This window comes from Podarcis filfolensis, assembly GCF_964270895.1.
Source record: "Podarcis filfolensis genome assembly, chromosome: 6".
In the NCBI taxonomy this organism is placed as follows: Eukaryota; Metazoa; Chordata; class Lepidosauria; order Squamata; family Lacertidae; genus Podarcis; species Podarcis filfolensis.
In genome coordinates this window covers 50,540,897-50,566,316 of record NC_139609.1, presented here as the reverse complement: position 1 = coordinate 50,566,316, position 25,420 = coordinate 50,540,897, and the positions used below count along the sequence as shown (strand labels likewise).

The 25,420-nt window shown below is 39.7% G+C and overlaps 1 protein-coding gene across 26 annotated transcripts in view; it reads left to right on the top strand.

Annotated features, from left to right (window-relative positions):
• PTPRF (protein tyrosine phosphatase receptor type F) overlaps positions 1-25,420 on the top strand; it is a 476,587-nt gene that overhangs the window by 238,066 nt on the left and 213,101 nt on the right. For all 26 annotated transcript variants that reach the window (XM_083619805.1, XM_083619803.1, XM_083619795.1 and 23 more), the window contains exons 4-5: positions 5,174-5,319; positions 6,431-6,572. In XM_083619805.1, coding sequence (XP_083475931.1) covers positions 5,174-5,319; positions 6,431-6,572 — 288 coding nt within the window. The remainder of the gene's footprint in view (positions 1-5,173; positions 5,320-6,430; positions 6,573-25,420) is intronic.

Genomic DNA, 25,420 nt, shown 5'->3' with positions numbered 1-25,420 from the left:
ACAAACGTATGGAGGAAAAAGTTATCAGTAGCCATAATGACTATGCTCTGCCTCCACCATCGGAGTCAGTATGCCTCTAGATACCAGTTGCTGGGAATTGCAGGTGGGTAGAGCACCATTGAACTTAGGTTCTGTTTCCTGGCATCCCATGAGCATCTTGCTGCTCACTGTGAGAACAGAATGCTAAACTAGATGGGCTTTTGGCAGTACTCTGCTTAAGTTCTTATGGCATATAGTGTCTCATGTGCAATGATTGGCTGAAATAAATTAAATTGGAGTGGTTTAATGTAAGTCTTCTTAGCAATTGTGTTGCTTGCAGTGTCAAGAGTTAAGATGTGTGGCAAGAGTTACAGATGTGTGGCTGGTGCTTCCACTGTGTTTTGTAGGCCATGACCCACTCACTGAAGTGGAAAACATTTCCTTACCCAGGGAAGTGTGTCCTTATTGCTTAATGTATGCAGCATGGCATGCATACTATTGACAAGTGAAATATAAATATTAAATGTTCAGATGAACCATTGGTTTGCTTCCTACAATGAATTTTAGATAACAGTGTCCAATTTTAAGCTTACCTTTAGTTCAGTAAAATGCTTATGGGAAAAAAGCTGCATATGGGAAAGACAATTTCAGGGTCTTTTATATCCTCGGAGTCTGCTTTGTGATTTCCCACTGTTGTATTTAAATCATTCCTCTCTGCTATTCCACCCTCTGGTTGCCCAAATTGTATACAAAAGCATAAACCAAACAAAACTATTTTTGGCAGTTGATCTTTGAGACCTCAAACTAAGGAATTTCTTACGTCACCACTCAAGGATATATTTTGCATGCCAGAAATCATTGGTGTATATAATAGCTACAATACATATAATTTATGAACTGAATCCTTATTTTAAAATAATGCCTAGGGAGTTTTCTGTGTTGTAGGAAGCCTGGAGCTTAGGAAGGTAGCCCTCTGGTACATTCAATTAGCTTGATTGGCAGAGTTGCTGTGGATGAAAAAAGGGCAAGATTTAGCAACAGCATCATTTGGGATGAGTCAGATTGCAGAAGGTTGTTGGCCTCAGGCAGTAACCGTACCTTGTAACATTATATATTCTGTGTAATCAGCATTATTCCACACCCCATGACAAAGCAGAGACTCTTAACTGTTGTCATGAGCACCTTAGTTTAGCATTTTACCTATCCAGGCACCATCTGCCGCTGGGAACAGGTAGACTTGACTTCTTCACTTTTGTATTCCCTATATTTATTTAGTGTAAAATGAGTTTCTTTGAACAGAAAGAAGCTAGAAATTTTATGATAAAGATTTTCCTGAACATGTTTGAACATTTAGAGCATATGGAATTCATAAATTCACTAAATGTAAGTTACATTGCATATGAACTTCTAGAAACAGAGAATTATAGAGTTGGAAGGAACCATAACAGTCATCTAGTTCAACCCCCTGCATTGCAGAAATCACTTTCCCAACATGAAGCTTGAACACAAAACCCTGAGATTAAGAGTCTCATGCTCTACCAACTGAACTACATGTACCCTAGGAATTAAAGGAAGCTTAAGGTATTCAGGTCCTGAGGCATGTGAGGCTTTATAGGTCAACACAAGCACTTCGATTTGGGCCTGGAAACTAATTGGCAGCCAGTGTAGTCAGGTCAGGATTGATGTTATATACTCAAACTGTCTTGTTCTGGTGAGCAATCTGGCCACTGAATTTTGCACCAGCTGAAGTTTCTGAACTGTCTTCAGAAGTGGCCCTATGTATAACGCATTGCAGTAATCCAGCCTAGAGGTTACCAGAGCATAGGTCACATATGTTAGGCTATCCCTGCTCAGATAGGGGCATAGCTGAACCACCAGCCAAAGATGAGAAGGTACAGTATCTCTGTCTTACCTGGATTGAGCTTCAGTTTATTGGCTCTCATCCAGTCCATTACTGAGGCAAGACATCAGTCTAGCACATCCACTGCCAAGCCTGTAGATGTAAAGGAGAAATAGAGTTGTGTGTCATGAGCATACTACTCACAACACACTCCAAAACTCCAGATGACTCCACTCAGCAGCTTCATATACAGTGGTACCTCTGGTTACGAACTTAGTTTGTTCTGGAGGTCTGTTTTTAACCTGAGATACCACTTTAGCTAATGGGGCCTCCCACTGCTGCTGCACTGCCGCCGCACAATTTCTGTTCTCATCCTGAGGTAAATTTCTTAACCCGAGGTACTACTTCCGGGTTAGCGGAGTCTGTAACCCGAAGTGTTTGTAACCCGAGGTGTTTGTAACCCGAGGTACCACTGTAGATCTTAAACCTAGGGGATAGAACTGAGCCCTGAGGGATTCCACACTGAAGGTCCCTTGGTGCTGAAAAACAGTCCCCAAGCATCACCTGCTGAAGACCATGATCCAAGTAGAACCGGAACCACTACAAAGCTGTGCTGCCCACTGCCACATCAGATAGCCTCTCCAGGAGGATACAGTGGTTGATGGTATCGAAATCTGCAAAAAAGTCAAGGAAGGAAGATTAACAGGGACATATTGCCCCTGTCTCTCCCCCAACAGAGGTCATCATATAAGGCAGCCAGGGCAGTTTCTGTACAAAAGCCAGATTGAAACTCCAATTGAAATGGATCTAGAAATGAGATTTGTCGGGCATGACTTGTTTTTGAAAAAACCCATGCTGGGTTTTAGTAATCGCAGCTTCCTTTTCTAAGAGCTCACAGACTGACTCCAGTTTGCAAGGACCTCACCTATTCTCTAAGAATTCTCAAAGATTATAGACAGAGGCTCTGAGATCACATCCACTAGCTCCTTTAGTACGCTTGGGTGTAGCTCATCAGGCCCTGGAGATTTGAATTTGTTTAAATAAGCTAGGTGTTCCATTATCACCTCTTTTCCTGTCTTGGGCTAGAGCTCCCTCCTTGCATTATTTATTCTGTTATCACCATATTGGGCCCTGCTTTCCTTTTGGGTGCAGACAGAGGCAAAGTAGGTGTTAAGCCAGGCATCCCCAAACTTGGCCCTCCAGATGTTTTGGGACTACAATTCCCATCATCCCTGACCACTGGTCCTGTTAGCTAGGGATGATGGGAGTTGTAGTCCCAAAACATCTGGAGGGCCAAGTTTAGAGATGCCTGTGTTAAGCAGTTCCGCCTTCTCTCTGTCTGCCTGTCATTTCTCCATCTTCCTCAGCTCATTCTAACCTTCTCCCTGCAACTGTCTGCTACTTGTTTGTACTCTTCTTTCATGATTTTCCATGTCTTATACTGTACATGCCCTTCTTAAATATCAGCTCATCTGTAAGCTCCTTATGCAAGTACACAGGTTTATTTGGATGCCTTTCACTTTTTTTTCTTGGTGGAATTGTCTGCATTTGTGCTTTCGATATTTCACTTTATTTATGAAGAGATTTATAAACCACTTTTCAGGACACATTGTTCACAATGAGCTAACATGTCCAACAATACACTCATCCCTTTTAAGAGAAAAGGCATGATATCTGATCCAAATTTATGCTAGTTCCTCAGCATCACAAAATAAATAACATAAAATAGCAAGTCATATGCAGAAGTCCAATACCTAACAAAACAGCTGAGCAGATTGCATTGCAAAATGGTCAGTTACACTGCAATCAAAATTAGCATGAACCTTATTAGCCTTTTGCTGAGGGAGATTATAGAGGGGAAGAAATACAGATATTTGTAAATAAAACTGAGCAGAAATTGATGTGAATTTTGGTAAGTAAATATGTGAAATCGATGTAAGTTAAGCAATCATGGCTAATGATTGATTTTAATCTCAGGCTATTGCTTGTGACACTGAAGCTATATGCTGTGAGCTATCAATTTTCTGCATCTCAGAAATAGTTTCTCTATGCTTACCCTGTACCTCCTCCTGTTAGGCCCCCAAGAATATTTCTTCAACATTCCAAATATATTTAATCATTTTCATAGAAGTAATTGTGTTCATCAATACCTTCACAAATTGAGAGTGTTGTTCACTGGTGTAAATTTAAATGACCTAATTACACTACTCAGGAACGTTCTCCTCTTTGCTCTATGGTACATAGAAGGAGAATAAATAAGGTATTTATAGCTTTCTTCGAAAAATGATGGTCTCAGTTCTTCTGATTGTCTAGTAGCTCTTTATGTAATTTTCATAATAATATCCTTTGGGCAAATAGTGACCAGGATTGCTTTTATTGTTGCATTAAAGTAAATGTTGTTTTTCTGATCTTTTAGAAAATATTAATAATTGCTAAGCTCAGAATGGGGGTTAGATCTCATAGCTTTCAGCGGCTTCTGAATACATTTCTTGAAACTTTTGTTTAGCATTGATGGAAACACCAGTTGATCAGACATTTCATTTCTTCTCCGGTTCCAGAGGAGACTGCAGGGTCTGCAACTCAGATAATGCCCACCTTTCACCTTAACACTTGACTGAAAAAGGCAATCCCACTCCGCGATTTTAACAGCATGTAATTATTGGGAATTGGCATTGCCAGGAGTTTGTTTGTTTTTTAACATCTCAGTGTGCATTAAAAAACAAAAACGAAACAAAATGAAAAACCAGTAACAGCAGGTGTGCATTGAGCTCTGTCATAACGGAGCAAGCAAAGCAGAGTAAGCCTTCCAGAAATCCCTTTGTGCTCCATTGTGAGAGAGATTGTAAGGCCACCCAAGCTGTTTCAACCATTGTTTTATATTATAAAACAATGTTTTTGTTCTATCCAATAGCTGATTAACTCCATCTGCAGGTGGATTATATACTCCCAGAACTCAGGATGCTTTCAGTGATAACTAAATTTGGACATGGTGGTTCTGATATTCTCAAATTTTTCCAGCCCGATCATAATGAAATCCTGTACTTAATTTTTGTTGTTGTTTAAACAGCGTTTGCCAGTGCCTGCCCACATGGGCTATTTTAAACTGGAAATTCGCTTATTACAGGAGTGTGAAGAATTAGCAGCTAAACAGTTCTTCCTAAACAATCTTCATAATGTTTTTAAACTTGGTTGTATTATTTTGTTCACCGATGTATCCATTGTTTCTAGGTGTGGTATCATTTCATTAGTCTTGAGCTGGGCGCACAAGATAGATATAGTCAGATTGCTGTAATATTCATTATCTTTAATTCAGACTCCAGGCACATTTCACCATTCAGTATATTTGTCTTGCAGGTAAGCCAAACTTCATGAAAACTCCTGAGGATCAGATTGGGATATCTGGAGGTGTGGCCTCCTTTGTATGCCAAGCAATAGGAGAGCCAAAGCCACGTATCACATGGATGAAGAAAGGAAAGAAAGTTAGCTCCCAACGATTTGAGGTACACACAGAATATATTTTTTGCCTGGTAATTTTGTGGGCGTTTCCATATGTTGGGTTGCATTAAAATATAACAAATGTGTGAACTGGAAATATATATTTCCTCTTTGATACACATTACCTGGAATATGGCATTTCTGATTCTCCAAATTTCCAGACTTGGACTACTGAGGGAATTATTCATTCCACGTGGATAAATATTGGTTAACTCTCCTCTGAGAGGTAAAATAATAAGATTCTCCTAGTATAGCTTCCTTCTGTAATCACTATATTTTCTTGGTGATATTATTTCATCTCATTTTGCTTTGTTTGTAAATTGGAATTAGATGAGTATGAAGTTAATTAAGTTCAGTGTCTATTCATTTGCAGTCCTTGCCATTGAGGGACAATTTATGGGTTATATGATAAACACATTTCTCTATGAGAGGGTTAAAGAAATTTCTTTGATTTCATGAATGGTTAATGACCCAGTTCATGCGTCATAGCCAAACCATGGCTTGCCTATTTGTACTATGCCTCATGCTCTCCCAGTCCCTCTTTCTCTCTCTTCCAGTTCACTTAGTCACTTCCTAGTTTGAGCAAAAAGTAGTTTGCTGTGATATTCAAATTCAGCAAACTGTGGTTGCCTACAAACAAGAATCTTCAACCATTATTTACTTTGTACTTCCAGTTTGAATACTTTAAGGAATGGAATGATGAGAGGAGCACATGAGCAGAGGAAAAGGGGGAAATGGGCAGCACAGAAACTTGAGTCATGGTGTTAATGGCCAAACTCTGTATCATGGCAAAAAGACAGAGTTTCTTTTAGTTTCAGAATGTTAATCATGCTTAATGCTAAATAGGGTTTATTATTAATAAAGGTGGACAACTAAGGTATGCGGTATGGTTTCCAAACCATAATTTACAACAATTTAAATCTTCGTTAAGGAAGGAATCATTCAGATGGAATCATTCACCATGGTAAACAAGGTTGCAGGAATTTGCCCCAGAGAGTGGAGGGGCTGGTCCCTGTCCCTTTCCTGATTCCTCAGTCATGGTTTAAAAGGAAATGGTATGTTGTGTGTCCACCAGTAATAAAATGGGTAATACAATTTCCCCTCTTTTGAAAAAAGGTTATTGAATTTGATGATGGGTCTGGATCAGTTCTACGTATTCAACCACTGCGTGTCCTTCGGGATGAAGCAATATATGAGTGCATGGCTACCAACAGTGTTGGGGAGATAAATACCAGTGCCAAACTGACAGTGTTAGAAGGTAAGTGGAAGCTCTGTTACAACTGAGCTGTATATACCACAGCCTGTTACATATAAGCTGAACTGTTTGTTCACATTGGAAAGCCTATGCTGTTGGTTATGCTTGCTTTTTCTGCATCTATCATCTATCTATCTATCTATCTATTATTAAAAGGTAAACGGATAGATCACTGTGTACAATTCCCATATAATTTATTGTTTTCATTATTATTATTTCTAAATATGTTTATTGTGATGAACGTTCACTGAGGTTCTCGAGGGATAAAGCAAGGAGGTATTAACTGAAATACCCAGCAACACCTCTAAACACAAGCCTGCTTCAGACAAAGCACAGTTACCTTACCTTCAAAGTTGCCAGCAAACATTTCCAGCAGAAAACAGTATACAGGCATTATCCTTCACCTCCAGAGTTGGAGATGAATAGAAGGGAAAACTAACTTCAATAACATGCCTACATTCCCCAAACCCAATTTCTCTCCTTCACCCAGATCTTTTAAACTGTGAGAGAGAGGTTCTCCTTTTAATCTTAAAGAATCAGGGAGCAGGATTAGGTTTTGGTCAACAGGGTTATAATTTTCTCTCTACCACCCTTTATTGTCACAGATTACAGTGGGATTGGCTAATAATCGGCCTAGAATTTGTTCACCACTCCTAGACTACAGGGTAACAAGCAGAAAGCTGTCTGAGTTAAATTGCAATGGACAAGTCCCTTTTTGAACTGAAGCCATTGGTTGGCGGGGGGTGGGGTGGGTAGAATTGTGCTTGGAGAAGGTATTTCCAGAGAGACCGGCTCTATCACCTATAGGATCCTTTGAACCTGCGTGATCCAAATTTTCATATCAAGTGGATTGTTGTTTCATATCAAGTGGGTTGCTGCCTTGTTGTGCAAGGGGCGGGGAACAAGGCTAAAATTTGATGCCCCCTCAAGACCTTGTGTTGCCTTCCCAAAGCTGGGTAAGTGAGGCACTGGGCTTTGGGAAGGAGATGTGAAGCTCTGTCAGGGTCCTGGAGCCCTCCCTCCATGTGTTCTGGAATGCCGATCTGGCTGTGAATTCAAATTTCAGGCCAGGGTTCTGGATCCAACAAGTTATCTACTGTATGTGTTGAAGAAAACTTCCATGTCCAGAATTCCTTATTTATATTGGATAAGGAAGAATTGTTTGGGGAGGAAAGAAAGAAAATGAGGGGAAATACTTTTTTCTCTGTCCTACTTCCCTACTTCCATTTTAAAATGTTTTTTTTTAAAACAACAACAACAACACACAACTACTCCCCCCCCCCCCAATTTATTAGTGTGTATCTTTCTAATAACTTCATAGATGGGCCATGGATGCCTGAATGTGCTGCATTCTCTAAATGCAATTTAAATTTGCCCTAATTGACTAAAATGGAAAATCTGTTTTCAAACGAAAGGATTAAGCAGATTTATTGGTGTATATAAATTATTTACTGATGATATCTTCCAGTGAGGAAGGCTTAGGTTGCTAGATGAATTAAGCAGAACGTTTTACTGCTGCTTTCCCCCCTCCTTTCCCCAGTTTGTTATTGTGCTGAAACATATGTGTTGGTGATAGCACTGTAGTATTTCATTTATTTACAGCAGTACAATAGAAGTCTCCTTATAACTGGATGCTTAAGGATAGATCACGTGGAATCAAATAATTTACAAAAATCCTTTGTTGCTCGAGTATCAGGTCTCCTTTCAGATTCTACTAAATATATTTTGAAGAACTGGAAAGGCTTGACTTTAGCTTGAAAAGATACTGAAAAATTGGAACATAGACAGATAACAGTTGGCAGCCGTCTACTCTCCAATGGCTTTTCCTTCACTTAATCTGCTTCTGCAACTTGCTAGTCTTCAAAGGCACAGTGAGTTTCTGTTTACCACCACCAATGCTACTGAAAGACCAGTAGGAGACTTGCAGACCAGTTTAAAAGGTTGAGCAGGCCACTCGTTCCCTACCCTTGGTATAAAGCAATAGGTTTTACAGCAAGGATTTTATTTCCAGGCAAATCTTTTTCCAGTCTGTACTTCACTGGGATTACGTGGCAGAATGTTATGTGGCCTTCACTTTCTTCAGGAGCAAATCTTTGTACAAGTGATCGCCAAGTTATATGGGACATATTATTAAAGTCTTCTCTGTTAAGACTGGATGAGTCTGTTCTTCCCAAGTGAATATGTCCAGGAGGGATGCATACTTTGTATGAAGGAAATTAGAAGAGATATAGGGCTTGTTACTAGGGTTCCCTATAGAACCCTTATAAGCTTAAGCAATTTGCATGTGGGCTTGGACAAGTAGGGTGATGTTTAAGAAACTGAATGGTCTTTTAAGACTATGTTACCAGCTGCAGCGTAATTGATTTGGGAATGCTTCTTGGAAGATTATCGTAAGAAAACTGGCAATTCTATTGGCCTTATGACAGTTTTTCCGTTTAAAAAAAATCATCTTGGTTGTGGAAACTCTAGGCAAGGATTAAAAAAACCCACTTCATTGTTGGTCCATCACTTACAATGCCAGGGTTGCCACTTCTGATAGTGGGATTTGAAATAATATTCGGATAGTAGAAATGATCCTATTATTTTTATTTTCCTTCAAGAAATCTCTAGCTTTTGGCAAAAGTCTTTCCAGGCACATTACCATAAATTTATGTGGCAAAAAAAAATCCCCAAACCCCTCATAAATAATTAAAGTCATATATTCACAACCAGTCGATCAATGCTTAGTTGGCTTCTGTGGTGTAATTTCAGCTGGCCTTGATCTAGGTTTTTGTCATGAATTGTGGTGGTCTTTCTGCTTGCTAGCATATTCCATTTGGTACATTATTAAGAAGCAAACTGGAGCCAAGAATCTAACGTAAGCAAGCATTTTGTAGCAGTTACTTCTTTGCGCTGTCCTTCATTCTCCACTTCCATCTCTCTAACTCCAGATCCTGTTGGGGAACAGAGTTGCATACACTTAGTGTAATTGAAAATTATTTCTTCTGTTGATAGTGGAAGAGGTAGGCATGCAAACAACCTCTCCCTCTCTTTTTCTCTTGGGCAGCTGATAAGCTGAATAATGTATGAGTCATATTGAGCATTTCTGTCTTTTTCAATTATGACCTGCAGCAGCGCAGAATTTCTCTTGCATGCCTAGGAAAAGAAGGGTTTGAGCAAAGTGAACAGGAAGGGACCAGAATCAATAAACTGACACACATACACACTCACAAGGAAAGCTTCAGGGAGAGTTAGTGGGCACTGGGTGTCACAAATTAATAAATATGTGATTGAGCTGTAGGACTGGAGGATTACACCTTGCATTACAGAGCCTTTTAAATAGGAGGATTGTGCAGAATGTAAGGAGGGAATAATGTTGCAGCATTTCCAACACTGCACCAAACTGAGTAACTCGTTATATCCTACTTTTTAGGAAAACACAGCAGCTCTGTTGGGTATGACAGAGGCCAGATTGGTGCCCCCTGCCCTTCTGCATAATCCACATTCTCTCTGTTTTTGTTTTATCCTGGGATGGGAACCAATAGTAACCCTGGCAAGAAAATGACTTTTTCCCTAGGCTTTGGAATTTGTACATTTCTTTTATGATCTAGATTTCGTGTAAGCGTATTAGTATTGATGAAGAAAAAATTCAGCAATTTGAATTTGATGTGGGTAGCCTTTACAGTAGTCTCAAGCACATTGTGTCACGTCAAACACAACATACTTCTTGTTTCAAGCTATTTTAATGAGAGTTAAAATATTTCATTTTTTAATCTGTGCATTTGCATATTTGCATAGCTGCCTTGAGCCTTGGCTCCATAATTCTGTATGGGCAGAGCAATAGCTCCTCCATTAATTTGCTCAAATGGGTTTATGAATGCCAGTCCCTTTGTTAAAGTGTGAGTCATAATGATCTTGAAACCTGACTTGGAATGGCTTGGATTCTAGCTAGCACTGCCATTATATTTTGTCTAGCTGGACAATGAGGGTTTTGTATTGCTTTTAGATGTTTTTAGGTTGTTGTACACCGTTTCACAAGGGGGTGGTATATGGATATTTTTACAAACAAAAATGTAAATAAATAAACTGCAGGCTGAAAGTATAGCAGAATAAACCAGGTTTAGGCTTCGAATCTATCAAGGGTATAGTTTAGGGATAAGAAAAGAGAAAGCACCTTTGTCTTTCCAAAGCTCACTGATTACTGAACCATATCATGAGTTTAATTTCTATCACCATCTGCTGGCTTCATCCCAGTTCCTGGAGTTACCCAGTTTGAAATGCAGTAAATGATAAACATTTGACAGTTACAAATTATTTCTGTAGAGAACTAGACCTCCAAAGGCCTGAGACAATATGTCCTTGTAAATGCTCATCTAATACTAGGTTCACTATTTCAACGGTAAACAAAAGTTAGCTGTATTTAATCCTTATTTACGCTTAGTTAGTTACAAAAGAATCAGCAAAAACAAGGCAGTTTGGCTCATGTTTCTCTCATTTTCTTTTATATGTTACTGCCAAGAAAGGAGCCTTTGTTATAAAATCAGAGTAATTAAGGGAAGAGAGGTTATATTTTAATACGATCTCTAAGTAAAAAACTAGCAAATTAGCATTATGTGTCACTTTAAAATGGAGAGAAATGCCACATTCTATACCAGAGAGAGTGTTGATTTATTCTTTGGCTTGGACTGTTAATTCATCCACATATAACAGAGGTCACCAACTTGTGGGGCTTGTGGGTATATTTGAACATAAACTTGTGAGCACCACCACAATGTATATTACAATATTTACAGGTTTAGCCTAGAAATCCAATGAGTATCACCTACCACATTTTTATAAGCTTCACATTTTATGTTTCTGTAGATTATAAGGATTCACCTAGTCACTTTTCAACATGAACACAAATTCCCTCAGAAAAAGTAATGCTTCAAGTGGCCCTTAAATATGGTATATTTTGGGTTCAATTGATATATTGGCACTTGCTAATGAGCCTGATATTTTGTATTTCATGTGTTTTATTCTAAATAAGATGAATGAATGAATGAATGAATGAAAATTTAAGGAGCTCCAACACAGGTGGGCAACTCAGAAACCATGTGTGTGTTTCTCTAGCTTTGCAAAACAGTAACTTCATTGGTGTGATGTACTAAAAACAGTAACAACCCTCTTCAGCCTATCAAGCCCAATGGTGTTTACCTCTGAGTAGACCTGCATAGGATTGAGAATTCTAATCTTTATTTTGGATTAGTTCATCCTGAACAGTTTTGTTTCAAGGCTCATCCCTTCATCAGATGCACTCAGCTCTTGACTGAAGACTTCTGAGGGAATACATTCCCTGACAGAGAAAAGGTAGCCTCTAAGGTTGCAATGTCTACTCAGAAGTAAGTCTCATTGGATTTAGTGGTGCTTACTACTCACCCAGCAGCTCAGGTAGAGCTAGTTCACCTGTAGCAGCACCCTTATGCCACCCCATACCCTCTAAGCTGGTGATTAAAAATGGGTATCAGAAGAAGGCAGGATTCCAGCTGCTACTCTCTGCAAGTAAGCAGTTACAGCCAGACTAGTGGAAGTGTGTATGAGAGTGTGTACGTGTGATGGATGAATATGCAGAGCAATCCTCTGTAGGCATACTCAGAAATAAGTTTCATGGATCGATGTGTGTGTGTGCGCGCGCGCATGTGCAGCGGAAGTGGGGGACCAAATCAACAACTAGAGAACTGGGCTCAGAAAATCCTGTTGGAATCCCTGCTGAAATGACTTGGACCCAGGTATCTGAAGGAATGCCTCTGCCTGTATCAGACTGTTCTGGTTCTTAGATCTAGGGATCATGTATGTGACCAGCACATTGTGTGAAGGCCGGAGTAAGAGTTGGAGCTGGGGCCGAGCCAGGAAGATATGAGCCAGGGAGTTCTAGAGCAGGGGTAAGGAGACTAGAGCCACCAAAAGGAAACCCTTAACTCAGCAGAAGTCCCAAGGACACTGAAAAACTTACATCCCTGCCATATCATCTTCTACCTAGTTCTCTGCTCAGTCATTGCTTACAGCTGGACCTTTCTAAGTATCTATGGAATTAGAGCTGCATTGTTAGTCAAAAGGCAATCCTCTTGCAACTCTGGGCTTCCCACTGGACCTGCTGCCACCTTCACTCCTGGGACCTGGGAGATGATTTTATGACTGACATTTTGAGTGATCCATTTTATCTGATCTTAACTGTATTGGAATTGTTTGCATTTTACTTATATTGTCATCCATTCTGGGAGGCTAATATGGTGAGGGTGAGCTAAAAATATATTTAAAGAACCCTTCCAGACAGCACAGGGAGGAAAGGGTAACCCCTCCCCTTTCTGTATTCCAATTTGGATCTGGTTGCGAAGTTTGCTGCACATCCAGCCCTGAATTATTTGGTAGAAAGTGGGGAGGAAGGGTCATCTCTCTAAACTACATTGCTCAGTTTTGGAAACAGTCTTATAGCAGTCACAAGGTAGGTTATTCCCTCTCTGTGTTGCTTAAGTTGGGGGCCACCTCTGATGTTCTCCTTCTTGCCACGGTTTGCTTTGAAGGAGAAAGGAGGCTGAGCCACCCCCACAAATGGTTGTGGTCTCCCAACAGAGCCTAAGAGTTGGCAGAGAGGCAGATTCAGCTGCTAAGTGAAGGAGGGCTTTCTCACTCATACTTTACCTGCAGTACTGGTGGATTTCAGTCAGGTATTTCCTTCCGTCCTTCAAGCCAAAACAAAAGCACACTATTAATATTGATTGACCGCTTCTTGATTTCAGCCTGCGGCACAGGCTGTACAAAGCGAAAGGCTTGTTGCAATGTTTACCAGAAGTGATTACAATACTCCAGCAGCTGGTTTCAATACAGTGAACCCTGTTGCATGTCTCTGGCCCTAATTCTTCTTGCTACTGGCTTGATTTGTGGAATACATTATTGTATTGTTCAGACATACGACTTGTAGCAATTGTGAAAGCTCTTACCTCTTCCCTAATTTTTGTGGGGGCGGCATCGCTTTGAAAGTTCATGTTAAAAAGGAACTAAGTACATGGGTGCAGCTGCCCTCCCCCTAAATCAAGTAAGTAAATAAAAAGACTTAAATAAAAGTAGAAATTATTGAAAGATTTTGACAGATTTTTCTGAGCTCTTGAGGTCAAAAGAAAGTAATTTAAAACAACTGTTGTTGAGACATTTCGTTCCATATCTGCTAGACAGAGCCGGACAGTGAATGATGACAGGTGGGTGTCCTGTCCAATCCCTCAACATAAATCCTGGCTACACACATGACTAAGTAGCTGTACTTCTTACTGACCCAAAGGGAACTAGTACCAGTTTGTTCTTTGACAGAATGAGCTTAATTCTGTTCAAGTGCATCCAACTGAACATGTGTCTCTGCCCCCGCATAAAAATCCATCCTCGGTATATTTTTGCAGCTTTAACTTGTAAAGAACACCACAGTTTTTAATTAGGCAGGTTACAGTACAATCCTAACCATGTCTACTCAGCAGTAAATTCCATGGAATTTGGTGAGACTCCCAGGTAAAAAAGGGGGCACTTGTAGTTATAGCTACCCACCTTATCTTATGTGCCACATTAGCATCTCTCATAAGTTTCCCGCCTCAGTGCCAGGGGAACGTAGTGCCAAGATGCCTTGAAATGAGGGCAATCAGCTGCCCTGTTCTCTGTCAGTGTTAGTGATGGGGCAATCGGATGCCCTGTTTTCCCTCAGCCTGAGGGAAGTCTGCAGTGTTATCCTCTGCCTGCCCTGGTTTCCCTCAGCTTGAGGGAAGGCAGCTCAGATCAGCAGCGTTATTGGCTGAGATCTGCTCTGCTCTCCCTTGTGTGAGGAGCCATATATTGCTGCATATTGCCGGGTTTAAATCGTTATTGCAGTGTGATTTCAAAACTGATTTCAGCCAATATATTTTAAAATCGCACAGCGCTAAAACAGACCATAAACTTTGTGATATTACCATGCAAAAATGACAAAGATTTAGTTGAGGGGGAGGCAAGGGATGGGCCGTGGACCCCCTGGGAATCAAATAGATAAATTCCCCCTGCCTCTTTTGTTAAAAGAAAATATCTAAACTGCTTTAGTCTAATGATATGGCAGTTTCTCCCCAATGCAAATTAGGCTATGCAGACTACTAGCTGCCTGGAGTAACTGTTCCTAATTATCTAAAATCTAAAGTAGCTGTCTTTGGCAGCAAAGCCATCTCACCCATGCAGTGTCTTGCTTCACATAAGATTGAACAGATGCAGGAAAATAAAAACAAAAAAATCCAGAGAGCCAAAGCAAGATTAAGAACCACAGCTTATAATGCAAAAATCTAAACCTGTTATCAATAATTTACAAAATGGTAAGTGACACACAATTGGGCCAAACAAATTTAATAAAACATACTTGGGAATCAGACTTAAAAACAGTAATTGAGCAAGCAGATTGGCAAAGCCTGTGGGCTAAAAACAACAAAACTGAAATCACTATCCACTCTTAAACTCAAGCTCTTATATAGGTGGCATTAACACCTCTGAGGTGCAGCTACCTCAATAAAACCATCTTTGCTCTTTGTTGGAGAGGGTATAAGAATATCAGAGCGACTATTCATATGTGGTGGGCATGCAATAAACTGCAACCATTTTGGAAGAATGTTGTTGATGAAATAAGCTTGGTTACAAACCAAAATATTAATTGCACCCCAACCTTGGTTCTGCTAATAATTTTTAAAGATGATAATGTCAATTTGATATATAAATCACCTTCCTTTTATTAGCCACTAGACAATTCATTGCTCCAAGTCGGAAGTCCCTAAAATTTTATCACAGTTGAAACAGAAAGTACGGAGATTGGCACTCTCTGAAAAATTTACTAAGGAGGCCTAGGCATTAGCCACAAAAAGATGAGATGATAACTTTATAGTGACATGGCACACTTTTATTACACATGCAACAGACTATAACTCACAATAGCACCCACTGGGCATTCACCTGACACTTTGGAACAATGTTTTCCCACAAGGAACCTGAAATTGCAGGGTGGGGGATGGGAAGTGTGCCATGTTGTTTGGAAGGATTGCTATTTCATGTTATTTTGAGAAATACATTTAAAAAAATTTTTTAAAGTAAAAAACCACAGCATATCTTAAAAGGGCTCCCTGGGGTGCACATTACACAAATGGGAAGACAAAAATGAAGAAACCTTCTTGCTCATAGCAAACTGCCATACTTCACATGGTGGGGCACTTGAAGAGCCCCAGACAATGATTTCAAGGCACTAACAGATACACATGAAGGAGACAATCCTTCAGGTAGCAAGTTCCCAAATCATGAAGGTTTTTAAAGGTCCAAAATGGCAACTTGAATTAAAATCCAGAAATGAACGTTTCAGTCACCATCACCCACTGTCAGTTGCCACTGTCAGAGGTATTCTGACAGCAAACTATAAGCTCAGTTAGACGTAACGTTAACAGAAATCAACTATCCTTAATTTAATTGTAAATAAGAGTTCTAAAGAACTTTGGTTCTAAAGAAATGGATGGTGGTTTTTCCATTTCGAAAAGTCTCTTCTTGAACATCTTTCTAGCATTTCATGCTAAATATGCTGAAATTTTCCCTGGAAATTGGGGGATTAATTTCCCATAGACTTTCCCATAGTACATAGACTAGTTATGAATCAAACAAGCTAGGAGTACAAATATTTTTTTTTCCTGATTAGACTTCAGAAGGTCAAGAATGGGGATATTATTTATATGGATGTTCAGGGGTTGGGTGACTTAATTTGGATAACTTGGTATTTTGTATAATCAAGGCTCAGACTGTGGACTTCAACTGGAGTAACTTAAAAAAAAAGTAAGCATATGCTGCATGAAAAGAACATTAAAATCTCGCATTCTACTTTCTGAATTCTTTAATTATCCCAGCAACCACTCTCCCAAAGAGATTGTAAGCTGCAGATAGTTCCTTAGCAAAATTCACAGCCTCATGATAAATTTATGTGAATGACTGCTTGGTAGTTTTTATGGACACTTCTTGCCAGCTCAGTTTTATTTTTGTATTAGAAGTCCAGAGTAAGTATTTAATCGCCCTTTGTCCCAGGGAATAGGATCTCTGTGTTAAGGAAACTTACCATGGCAGTATATGATCCGTGTCACCCACCCTCCACCCCCCATCTTCCAGCTCCTTGATGAGCTGGGTTAGTCTTTTGCCATGGAAAACTGCACAGTACTGTATTCATCTGTCATGCTAATCCTTCCCTCTGTGGCTTCAATCCCTTTATCACATTGGCCCAGCTGGATTGAAATCTCTCCAAGTTCTTGCTTAGCAAGCTCAGTGGAGAAGCCCCAGTTTTGATATCAAGTAGTAACAGCACTCTCACTTGCTAGTAGCTATTTCTAGCAGTGCTGCCACTCTGTGGATCAGCATAACAATGCAGTTTGCAGAGTGGTAGAGCTACATTCACACTTCAGAAAGCATAACACATTTAATAACTGGCAGTATGGCTGACACATTACTAACTGAAGTGACTTCTGTCCTGGTGGAATTTCCTCCATGTTAAAGATAGTCCTTGTTTTATTTTACGAAGCCAAAATGTCATATTATATTTCACATGGTCAGAATAACTTTCACACCACTTTGTTCCCAGCAGAAGAACTATTATTGCGAATTCTACAAAGAAATAAAGTTATGAGAGCATATTGCTTTCACCAAGTGGTTTATTTATGCTGGAGAAGTCTGGAGATCTGGTGAACACAGGCAGGCTTACCTGTGCCTATGAACAAACCTTTGTAGGATGTGTGTGTCCCCCCCCCCTCGCCCCAATTCAGAGCTCTTCTTTAGCATGAACTCTTTATATTGCTAGAAATCAATAGTGGAGGGAAGAGACAAATCAGGAGGTGAGCATAATCTCTTGAATTTCAAGGTAGAATATGTTTAAACAGCAATTTAAAAAGAAAAATGGCATTATAGTCATTGCATAGGAACTACATGATTATTCTAGCTTTTTGAAGCTAAACTGTATACTGAAAAGATGTTAAGTCAATGATGGGCACATATATAGCATGTTGATTTACCAAATTAGAAAGTCAGGTCTCCATGTTGAAAATAGAAGTTCTGAGCTCTCTGACTGAAGACACAAGCTAGTCTGACAAAGGACCAGTATGATATCTGCAATTAATGTTGGTCTATTTGCATTCCCTACAGCGGGGGGGGGGGGTCCTCCACATGCTGTTGGACTACAGATCCCATTGTTCCTGGTCATTGGCATGTGGCTGGGGCTGATGTAATGGTCATCCACAACACCTGGAAGGCACCATGTTGTCTATCCCTGCTATTCAATATCCTGGGGAGTGGACAGGAGTTGTTAAATTACTTTACTATTTATTTATCAGGAGATGCTACATGCCAAGAAATGTAGATTATAGAAGACTTTAGTCTTTCGCCTGGCGAGCATAGGATAGGAGATGAGCTCTGCTCATGCTAGAAGCCTCTAATATCACTCATTCTCTCTCACACAGTTCAAATTTCAAGGTAGCAAAATGATCGCCTCATGTTGGGCACACCAACTTGTCATATGCATGCTCTGCCAAACCTAGGCATCTAACCTGCACACTATAAGGGAATATAGAAACAGAAAGAAGAACTGGGATCACTAAAAATCAAAGATTGTGTGAGTCCTTAGTACCCAATCACCAGTCTTGGTTAGAAAGGGCAAGAAGTTACTTTACTTTAGGTGGAAGTGCAAGTAAAGCACTCGAACATCCTTCCTTTGAGGGCAAACCTCACATGGCTGTTAAAGAGCAGTCATCTGATTCCCTGTTTGCAATCAAACACGGCATAGTCCAGGAACAGTTTTACTGTGTGATCTGCCATTTAGGCAAGCTGGGCCTCAGAGGCAGCTGTTACAAGCAAGCAGGAAGAAAGACAACAAAGATGGTATGTAAAGAATAAATCAAATTATTAGGCACAGGGTAGTTGTATTCTAGGTCTGTGGTTGTAGCCTCAGTAGGGTAAAGGTAGGCTAAAAAAGAGATCAGGAGACAGGCAATATATGCCAGTTATGGAGTGACTGAGTGAAAAAATTATATATTGGTGATTCACAACTAATTTCATACTGGAAATGCAACCCCAAAGTTGTCTGTGCCCAAACCAGCTCAGCAAGAACAAACATACCAGATGGTGTTCTATGCTTTCCAAGCAATGCATCGAGGGCCCTGTCTCCTGGCAGCGCAGCAGGAAATAAAGAGAACCTTTCTTATGTAAAACTTGATAATTGGCGTCCAGGACAAAGCTTGCCAACTCCCCTGAACTTATTAAACAGCATGTATTAAATCAAAGGACTGTAGAGCAGGATCTTGTAAAACTCATATTCTGAACACTCACCCACCCCATTAAAGAAGACATATATCTGCATACATATGCATACCAACATTACCAAATACCGCATTTTTCCGTGGATAACACATCCCCATGTATAAGACGCCCCCTGTTTTTGGGGACTCCAAATTAAGAAAATGGGGAGAGACTGTTGAGCCTTTTTTAGGGGGGTTGCTAAAAATCGGTCAGCCGCCTGACCAATGCTGCCACTCTCACACGTCCCCAAGGCAACCTACAGACTGTCCCCTCACTGGCACAAGCTGCCAATTGCCCGCCCAATTGCCGCAGCAACAGTCAGTCAAACCCAGCCCTAGACGCAGCCACCAATACCACACCCAATAGCCCCTGACAATCTACAGCTCCAGGAAGCAATCAATAATGAGGAGATTGTATGGGTGTTGTCTTACATTTAGCTGCAGAGAAGTCAGTAGAGCAAATTACAAGCAACCATGCAAGTACTACTATTAATGACCTGCCAGCGGCCATCTTACACTTTAGTCCCAAGAATGTTGTAACACAGGATACATTTGATTGACTGCCTGATAGTATGTTCTTACTACCAGTGAGACAAGGACTGTCAGGAACCACTATTAAAAGTGCTTCTAGTAACTAGTGGTGCTTGGTTGTGTATACATTTCTGATAGAGAAGTGGCATAAAACTCCTTTTAAAAATAAGGATTCAAGCACCTGAGCAATCAGAATGGGAAACTGAGTGCAGCCTTGTAAATCCCATGACAAAATACATCTAAACAGTAGTTTAAAAGGAAGAATTAATATAGTACTTGCATAGAAAATGAAGAATGCATCAAAACGAATGTCCCAGCTTTACAGCTAAAACTATAGTTTTTAGAGATGGTTAACTGTAAACATAAGCACAGTTACTTTAATGGTGTTTATAACTACTGTCAGAAAAACTCTTTGAGCATAAGGCCTTAATGTATCTGCAGTTTATATGCCACTTGAAAATGGCTTCACAGGCATAGATAGCTTTACAGAATTACTACAATGTGTAACTTGCAAGTGCAATTTTTTCTGAACTTCAAAAACAGAATGAAGTACCTAGAACCACAGACACAACTCTGAATTTCAAACCAAATTTTTTTTAATTGAAAAACACATGTTGATTTGAAGCAAATTAGAAAATCCATCTATAACTATACCTTTAATTAGGGAAATATTGGATAAAAGGCTAAGTTATCACAGGCTTGTTAAGAATTGCCCAAGATTGTGTCTTAGCACCTTGAAAAAGGCAGATTAGCTTCAAAAGTAAGTGGTATAAAGTCTGTTTATAAAGAAACCCCATTCATATCCAACCAATTAAAATTTACTTCTCAATCGCAGTCATTGCAGCCTAGCACAAAAGACAGAGCACCCAGACTCTGATGAGTTTTAGTGAAACAGAATCACAGGTTTATAGGGAACCTTTTTTTATTGTTGGATTATTATTAAACTTATATACGACAAGCTGACGTGCAAACTAGGTCATTGTTTTGCAGCTTTTAGAAAATAAAACCAAAAGCTGGATTACAGCAGTAAACTGTACCTCAGGTTACAGACGCTTCAGGTTACATACGCTTCAGGTTACAGACTCTGCTAACCCAGAAATAGTGCTTCAGGTTAAGATCTTTGCTTCAGGATGAGAACAGAAATTGTGCTCCGGTGGTGCAGCAGCAGCAGGAGGCCCCATTAGCTAAAGTGGTGCTTCAGGTTAAGAACAGTTTCAGGTTAAGTACGGACCTCCGGAGCGAATTAAGTACTTAACCCGAGGTACCACTGTATTTGAATATGAGATGTTCAGCTTTCGGCACCCGATACGTGGAGAGAGGCCTACATTACACTTATACCAAAGACAGAGACTGAAAAGACTCAACTTAAAAACTACCGACCCATCTCGTTACTAAATGTGGATTACAAAATTTTTGCTGATATTTTAGCAAAAAGATTGAAAAGAGTTTTGATGGAGGAGATTCATGGGGACCAAGCGGGCTTTCTCCCGAAAAGGCATTTGTCGGACAATGTAAGGAATATAATTGACATTTTGGAAAAGTTGGAAGTGAAGTTGGAAGCGCAAGAAGAATGGAAAAAATTCAAGGACTATTTAAAGAAATATCACAAAGTTAATGAAAGTTAGAATGATGTTGGATTGGAAAGTAAATGGTTACTATTAGCAATGGTTGAGACAAGGAGAATAAGGAAGATTAGTTTAAATCTAAATTAAAATAAGGGAAGATTTGCTGAGTAATTGATAAGAATTTGGAATACAGAAAAGGGAGGCATGAGGAAGTCGGGGAAGAAAGGTATAAGAAATTAGGATATGAAATGTACATGTTTTTTGTTTTGTTTATGTCTTTGTATGTTTATGTATGTTATGTTTATATGGAAAAAATTCTTGAATAAAAATATTATTAAAAAAAAAAAGGAAGTGAATATAAACACTAAGGCTGTTTTGATATTTGTGGATGCCGAGAAAGCCTTTGACAACATTTCTTGGAATTTTATGTTGAAGAACTTCCGGGGGATGGGGGTAGGCCAAGGGTTCGAGAATGGTATAGGTGCAATATATTCTGAACAGAAAGCAAAATTAATTGTAAATAACGTGGTAACAGAAGAGTTCAAGATTGAAAAAGGGACACGTCAGGGGTGCCCTATCTCCCCACTACTTTTTATATCGGTCCTGGAGGTTTTGCTTAATATGATTAGGAGGGACCAGTTGGTTAAAGGGATTCAGGTCGGAGCTAAACAATACAAATTGAGAGCATTTGCAGATGACTTAGTACTTACATTGCAAGAGCCAGAAGCTAGCACGAAAAGAGTTTTGGAAATAATCCAAGAGTTTGGTCAATTGGCAGGATTCAAATTGAATAAGTTAAAGACAAAGGTATTAGAGAAAAATTTAACACAGACTGAAAAAGAAAGGTTTCAGAATGAGACAGGGTTGACCGTGGTTAAAAAAGTGAAATATTTGGGTATAAACATGACAGCTAAGAATGTGAACCTATTTAAAGACAATTATGAAAAAACTTGGACAGAAGTGAAAAAAGATTTGGAGATTTGGTCAAACTTAAAGCTTTCCTTGTTAGGTCGAATCGCAGTTATAAAAATGAATGTATTGCCAAGAATGTTGTTTTTGTTTCAAGCATTGCAAATAATGGAAAAAATGGACTGTTTCAAGAAGTGGCAAAAAGATATATCTAAATTTGTCTGGCAGGGCAAGAGGCCCAGAATTAAATTTAAGATATTAACGGACTCAAAGGAAAGAGGGGGGTTTGCCCTGCCAGACTTTAAACTCTACTATGAAGCGGCAGCTTTCTGCTGGCTGAAAGAATGGCTACTTCTTGAAAACACAGACATTTTGGATTTGGAAGGTTTTAATAACATTTTTGGGTGGCATGCATATTTGTGGTATGACAAGGTTAAAGCACACAAAAGTTTTAAAAACCATATTGTCAGAAAAGCATTATTAAATGTTTGGATTAGATATAAAGATCTGCTGGAAAATAAAACTCCAAGGTGGTTGTCGCCAATGGAAGCTAAGGCAGTTAAAAAGTTAAATATGGAGTCGAAGTGGCCAAGATACTGGGAAATTTTGGAAAAGGAAGGGGACAAATTGAGATTGCAGAGTTTTGAGAAATTAAAAGGGAAGGTGAGAGATTGGCTGCATTATCATCAAATAAATGAAGCGTTTAAATTGGACAGTAAAATTGGCTTCCAGGTGGAAAAATCAAAATTGGAGACAGAATTGTTAGAACCCAGTACTAAGAATCTGTCAAAATGTACAACTTGCTGCTGAAATGGAATACACAAGACGAAACGGTTAAATCAGCTATGATTAAATGGGCTCAGGACATTGGTCATAATATTTTGTTTGCTGATTGGGAAAAGTTGTGGACCACCGGGATGAAATTTACGGCATGCAATGCTCTAAGAGAAAACATTATGAAAATGATATATAGGTGGTACACAACCCCAGTCAAGCTTGCAAAGATTTACCACTTGCCTGATAATAAATGTTGGAAATGTAAAGAAAAGGAGGGTACATTCTTTCACCTTTGGTGGACGTGCCCGAAGATTAAGGCATTCTGGGAAATGATCTATAATGAACTTAAAAAGGTATTTAAATATACTTTCCCTAAGAAACCAGAGGCCTTTCTCTTGGGCATTGTCGGACAGGGGGTGTTAAAGATGGATATAACCTTCTTTTTGTACGCTACAACAGCAGCTAGAATACTTATTGCGAAGTACTGGAAGACACAAGAACTACCCACACTGGAAGAATGGCAGATGAAGGTGATAGACTACATGGGCCTGGCAGAAATGACGAGCAGAATCCGAAACCAGGGAAGAGAAGCAGCGCAAGAAGAATGGAAAAAGTTTAAGGACTATTTAAAGAAATATTATAAAATTAACGAAAGTTAGAATGATGTTGGACTGGAAAGTAAACGGTTACTATTAGCAAGGGTTAAGACAAGGAGAATAAGGAAGATTAGATTAAATTTAAATTAAAATAAGGGAAGATTTGCTGAGTAACTGATAAGAATTTGGAATACAGAAAAGGGAGGCATGAGGAAGTCGGGGAAGAAAGGTATAAGAAATTAAGATATGAAATGGTACATGTTTTTTTTTGTTTTTTTTTTCGTTTTTGTCTGTTTATGTATTTGTTATATGTCTGTTATTGTTATAAAAACCTTGAATAAAAAATTATTAAAAAAAAAGAGATGTTCAGCTTTCATGTAATAGGAGTCTGTTGTCTTCTTTGTAATATTATGTCTAAAAACATGTAGAGTTTGAAAACGTCTTGCATGTCTTCTGAAAGACAAGGAAATCATGTAAGACGGTGTTTCCTATCGGGGGCCATATGGCCCCTGAGGAGTCCCAGGATATTCTAAGGGGGGCACATGTGAAAATTACATCAATCAGGGGCTACAGCATGAGGCTAGGGGGCCACAGAGGAAAGTGAGAAGAAAAGAAAATCTTTTTTAAAAAATCCTGATTGGCTGCCTATCTGCTTGGCCAATCACAAGCAGGTAAGGGGGCAGCCCACCAGGGGGTGGCCTAGCGTGCTTTTTTGCCATGTTCCTAGTTTGGTTCCAGCAATCGCCAAGGCTCCCATTTTGACCACTGCTTGTAGCTGCTGCCAGTGCTGGGCCAGGTGGCAACCTGGGCCTGATGCCGCAAGGCGTGGGGTGCAATCCACCATAGCATCTAGCAAATTGGGGCCTTTGGGTATTGCCAAGAGACGCAGGGCCCATTGGCAGCATCAGTCTGTCTCTGCAAGGCACGTGGCGAAATCCACCCCAGCGCCTAGCCAAGCTGGGTTGTCTGGCTAACTAAGTGTCTACTCAGAATAAAGCCGCACTGAGTTCAGTGGGCCTTACTCCCAGGTAAAGGTGTGGGGGGCTATAGTGTTTTATCTAGGCAGCCAGGGCTCCTCCGGATGGCAAGCTCTTTTTGCACCAGGACCACTTGCTTAAAAAAAAATATTCCCCATATATACATAAATTCTATTTTCCAGGGACAGTCACAGATTTGCAGAAGTCATCCCAGTTTCTGATTTCATCCCAGAAATGTCCCGCTTTTCCTTAGAATGTCCCTATTTTCACCAGAGAAATGTAGGAGGTTATGGTAGGATGTCTCTATTTTCATATGAGAAATGTTGAAGGGTATGGAATTATCCGACACCCCCCCCAAACCATCTGAAGGCAGCCCTGTACAGGGAAGATTTTTAAATGTTTAATGTTTTATTATGTTTTTATATATGTTGAAAGCCGCACAGAGTGGCTGGAGCAACCCAGTCAGAAGGGTGGGGTATAAATGGTCAAATTATTATTATGAAATAGGACGTCCCTATTTTCATGGGAGAAATGTTGGAGGGTATGCTTTTGGACTGTTATCTGTAGGTTTCCCCCTCTATGTCAAATAACTGGGGTCAAATAAGTGTTGTTTACTTTTCATAATACATGAAAGGTGGATCTCCCTTGGTAGGTTCTGGACTCTCCTTCCTTGGAAGTTTCTAAGCAAAGGTTAGATGGCCATCTGTCATGGATGCTTTAGCTGCGTTTCCTGCATTGCAGGGGGTTGCACCAGAATTATGACCCTTGGGGTCCCTTCCAGCTCATTATGTTCCTATCATTTTATGTATTTGTATTTTGTATAAATTATAAATATTATATAGTAGAAATGATGGGGAATCGGTAATCCTCTGGATTTGTTTGACTCTAACAACCAGAGCTGCTGGCAATGAATATCTGTTGCATCTTTTTTTCCAAAGTAGGCCCTCCAAATTTATAGAATCATAGAGCTGGAAGGGACCACAATGGTCATCTAGTCCAACCCCCTCATGATTTATCTTTCTGCCCAATGTGGTGCTTGAATTAAGATTCTCACACTCTATCAGCTGAGCTATCCTTCAATGCTTTTTGTTAGATTTTGATTTCTGTGATCATTGTTGTTCTCTGAACCAACATTAATTTGTGTACTACATTGTAAAGTTGTAGTTTCTGAGCATT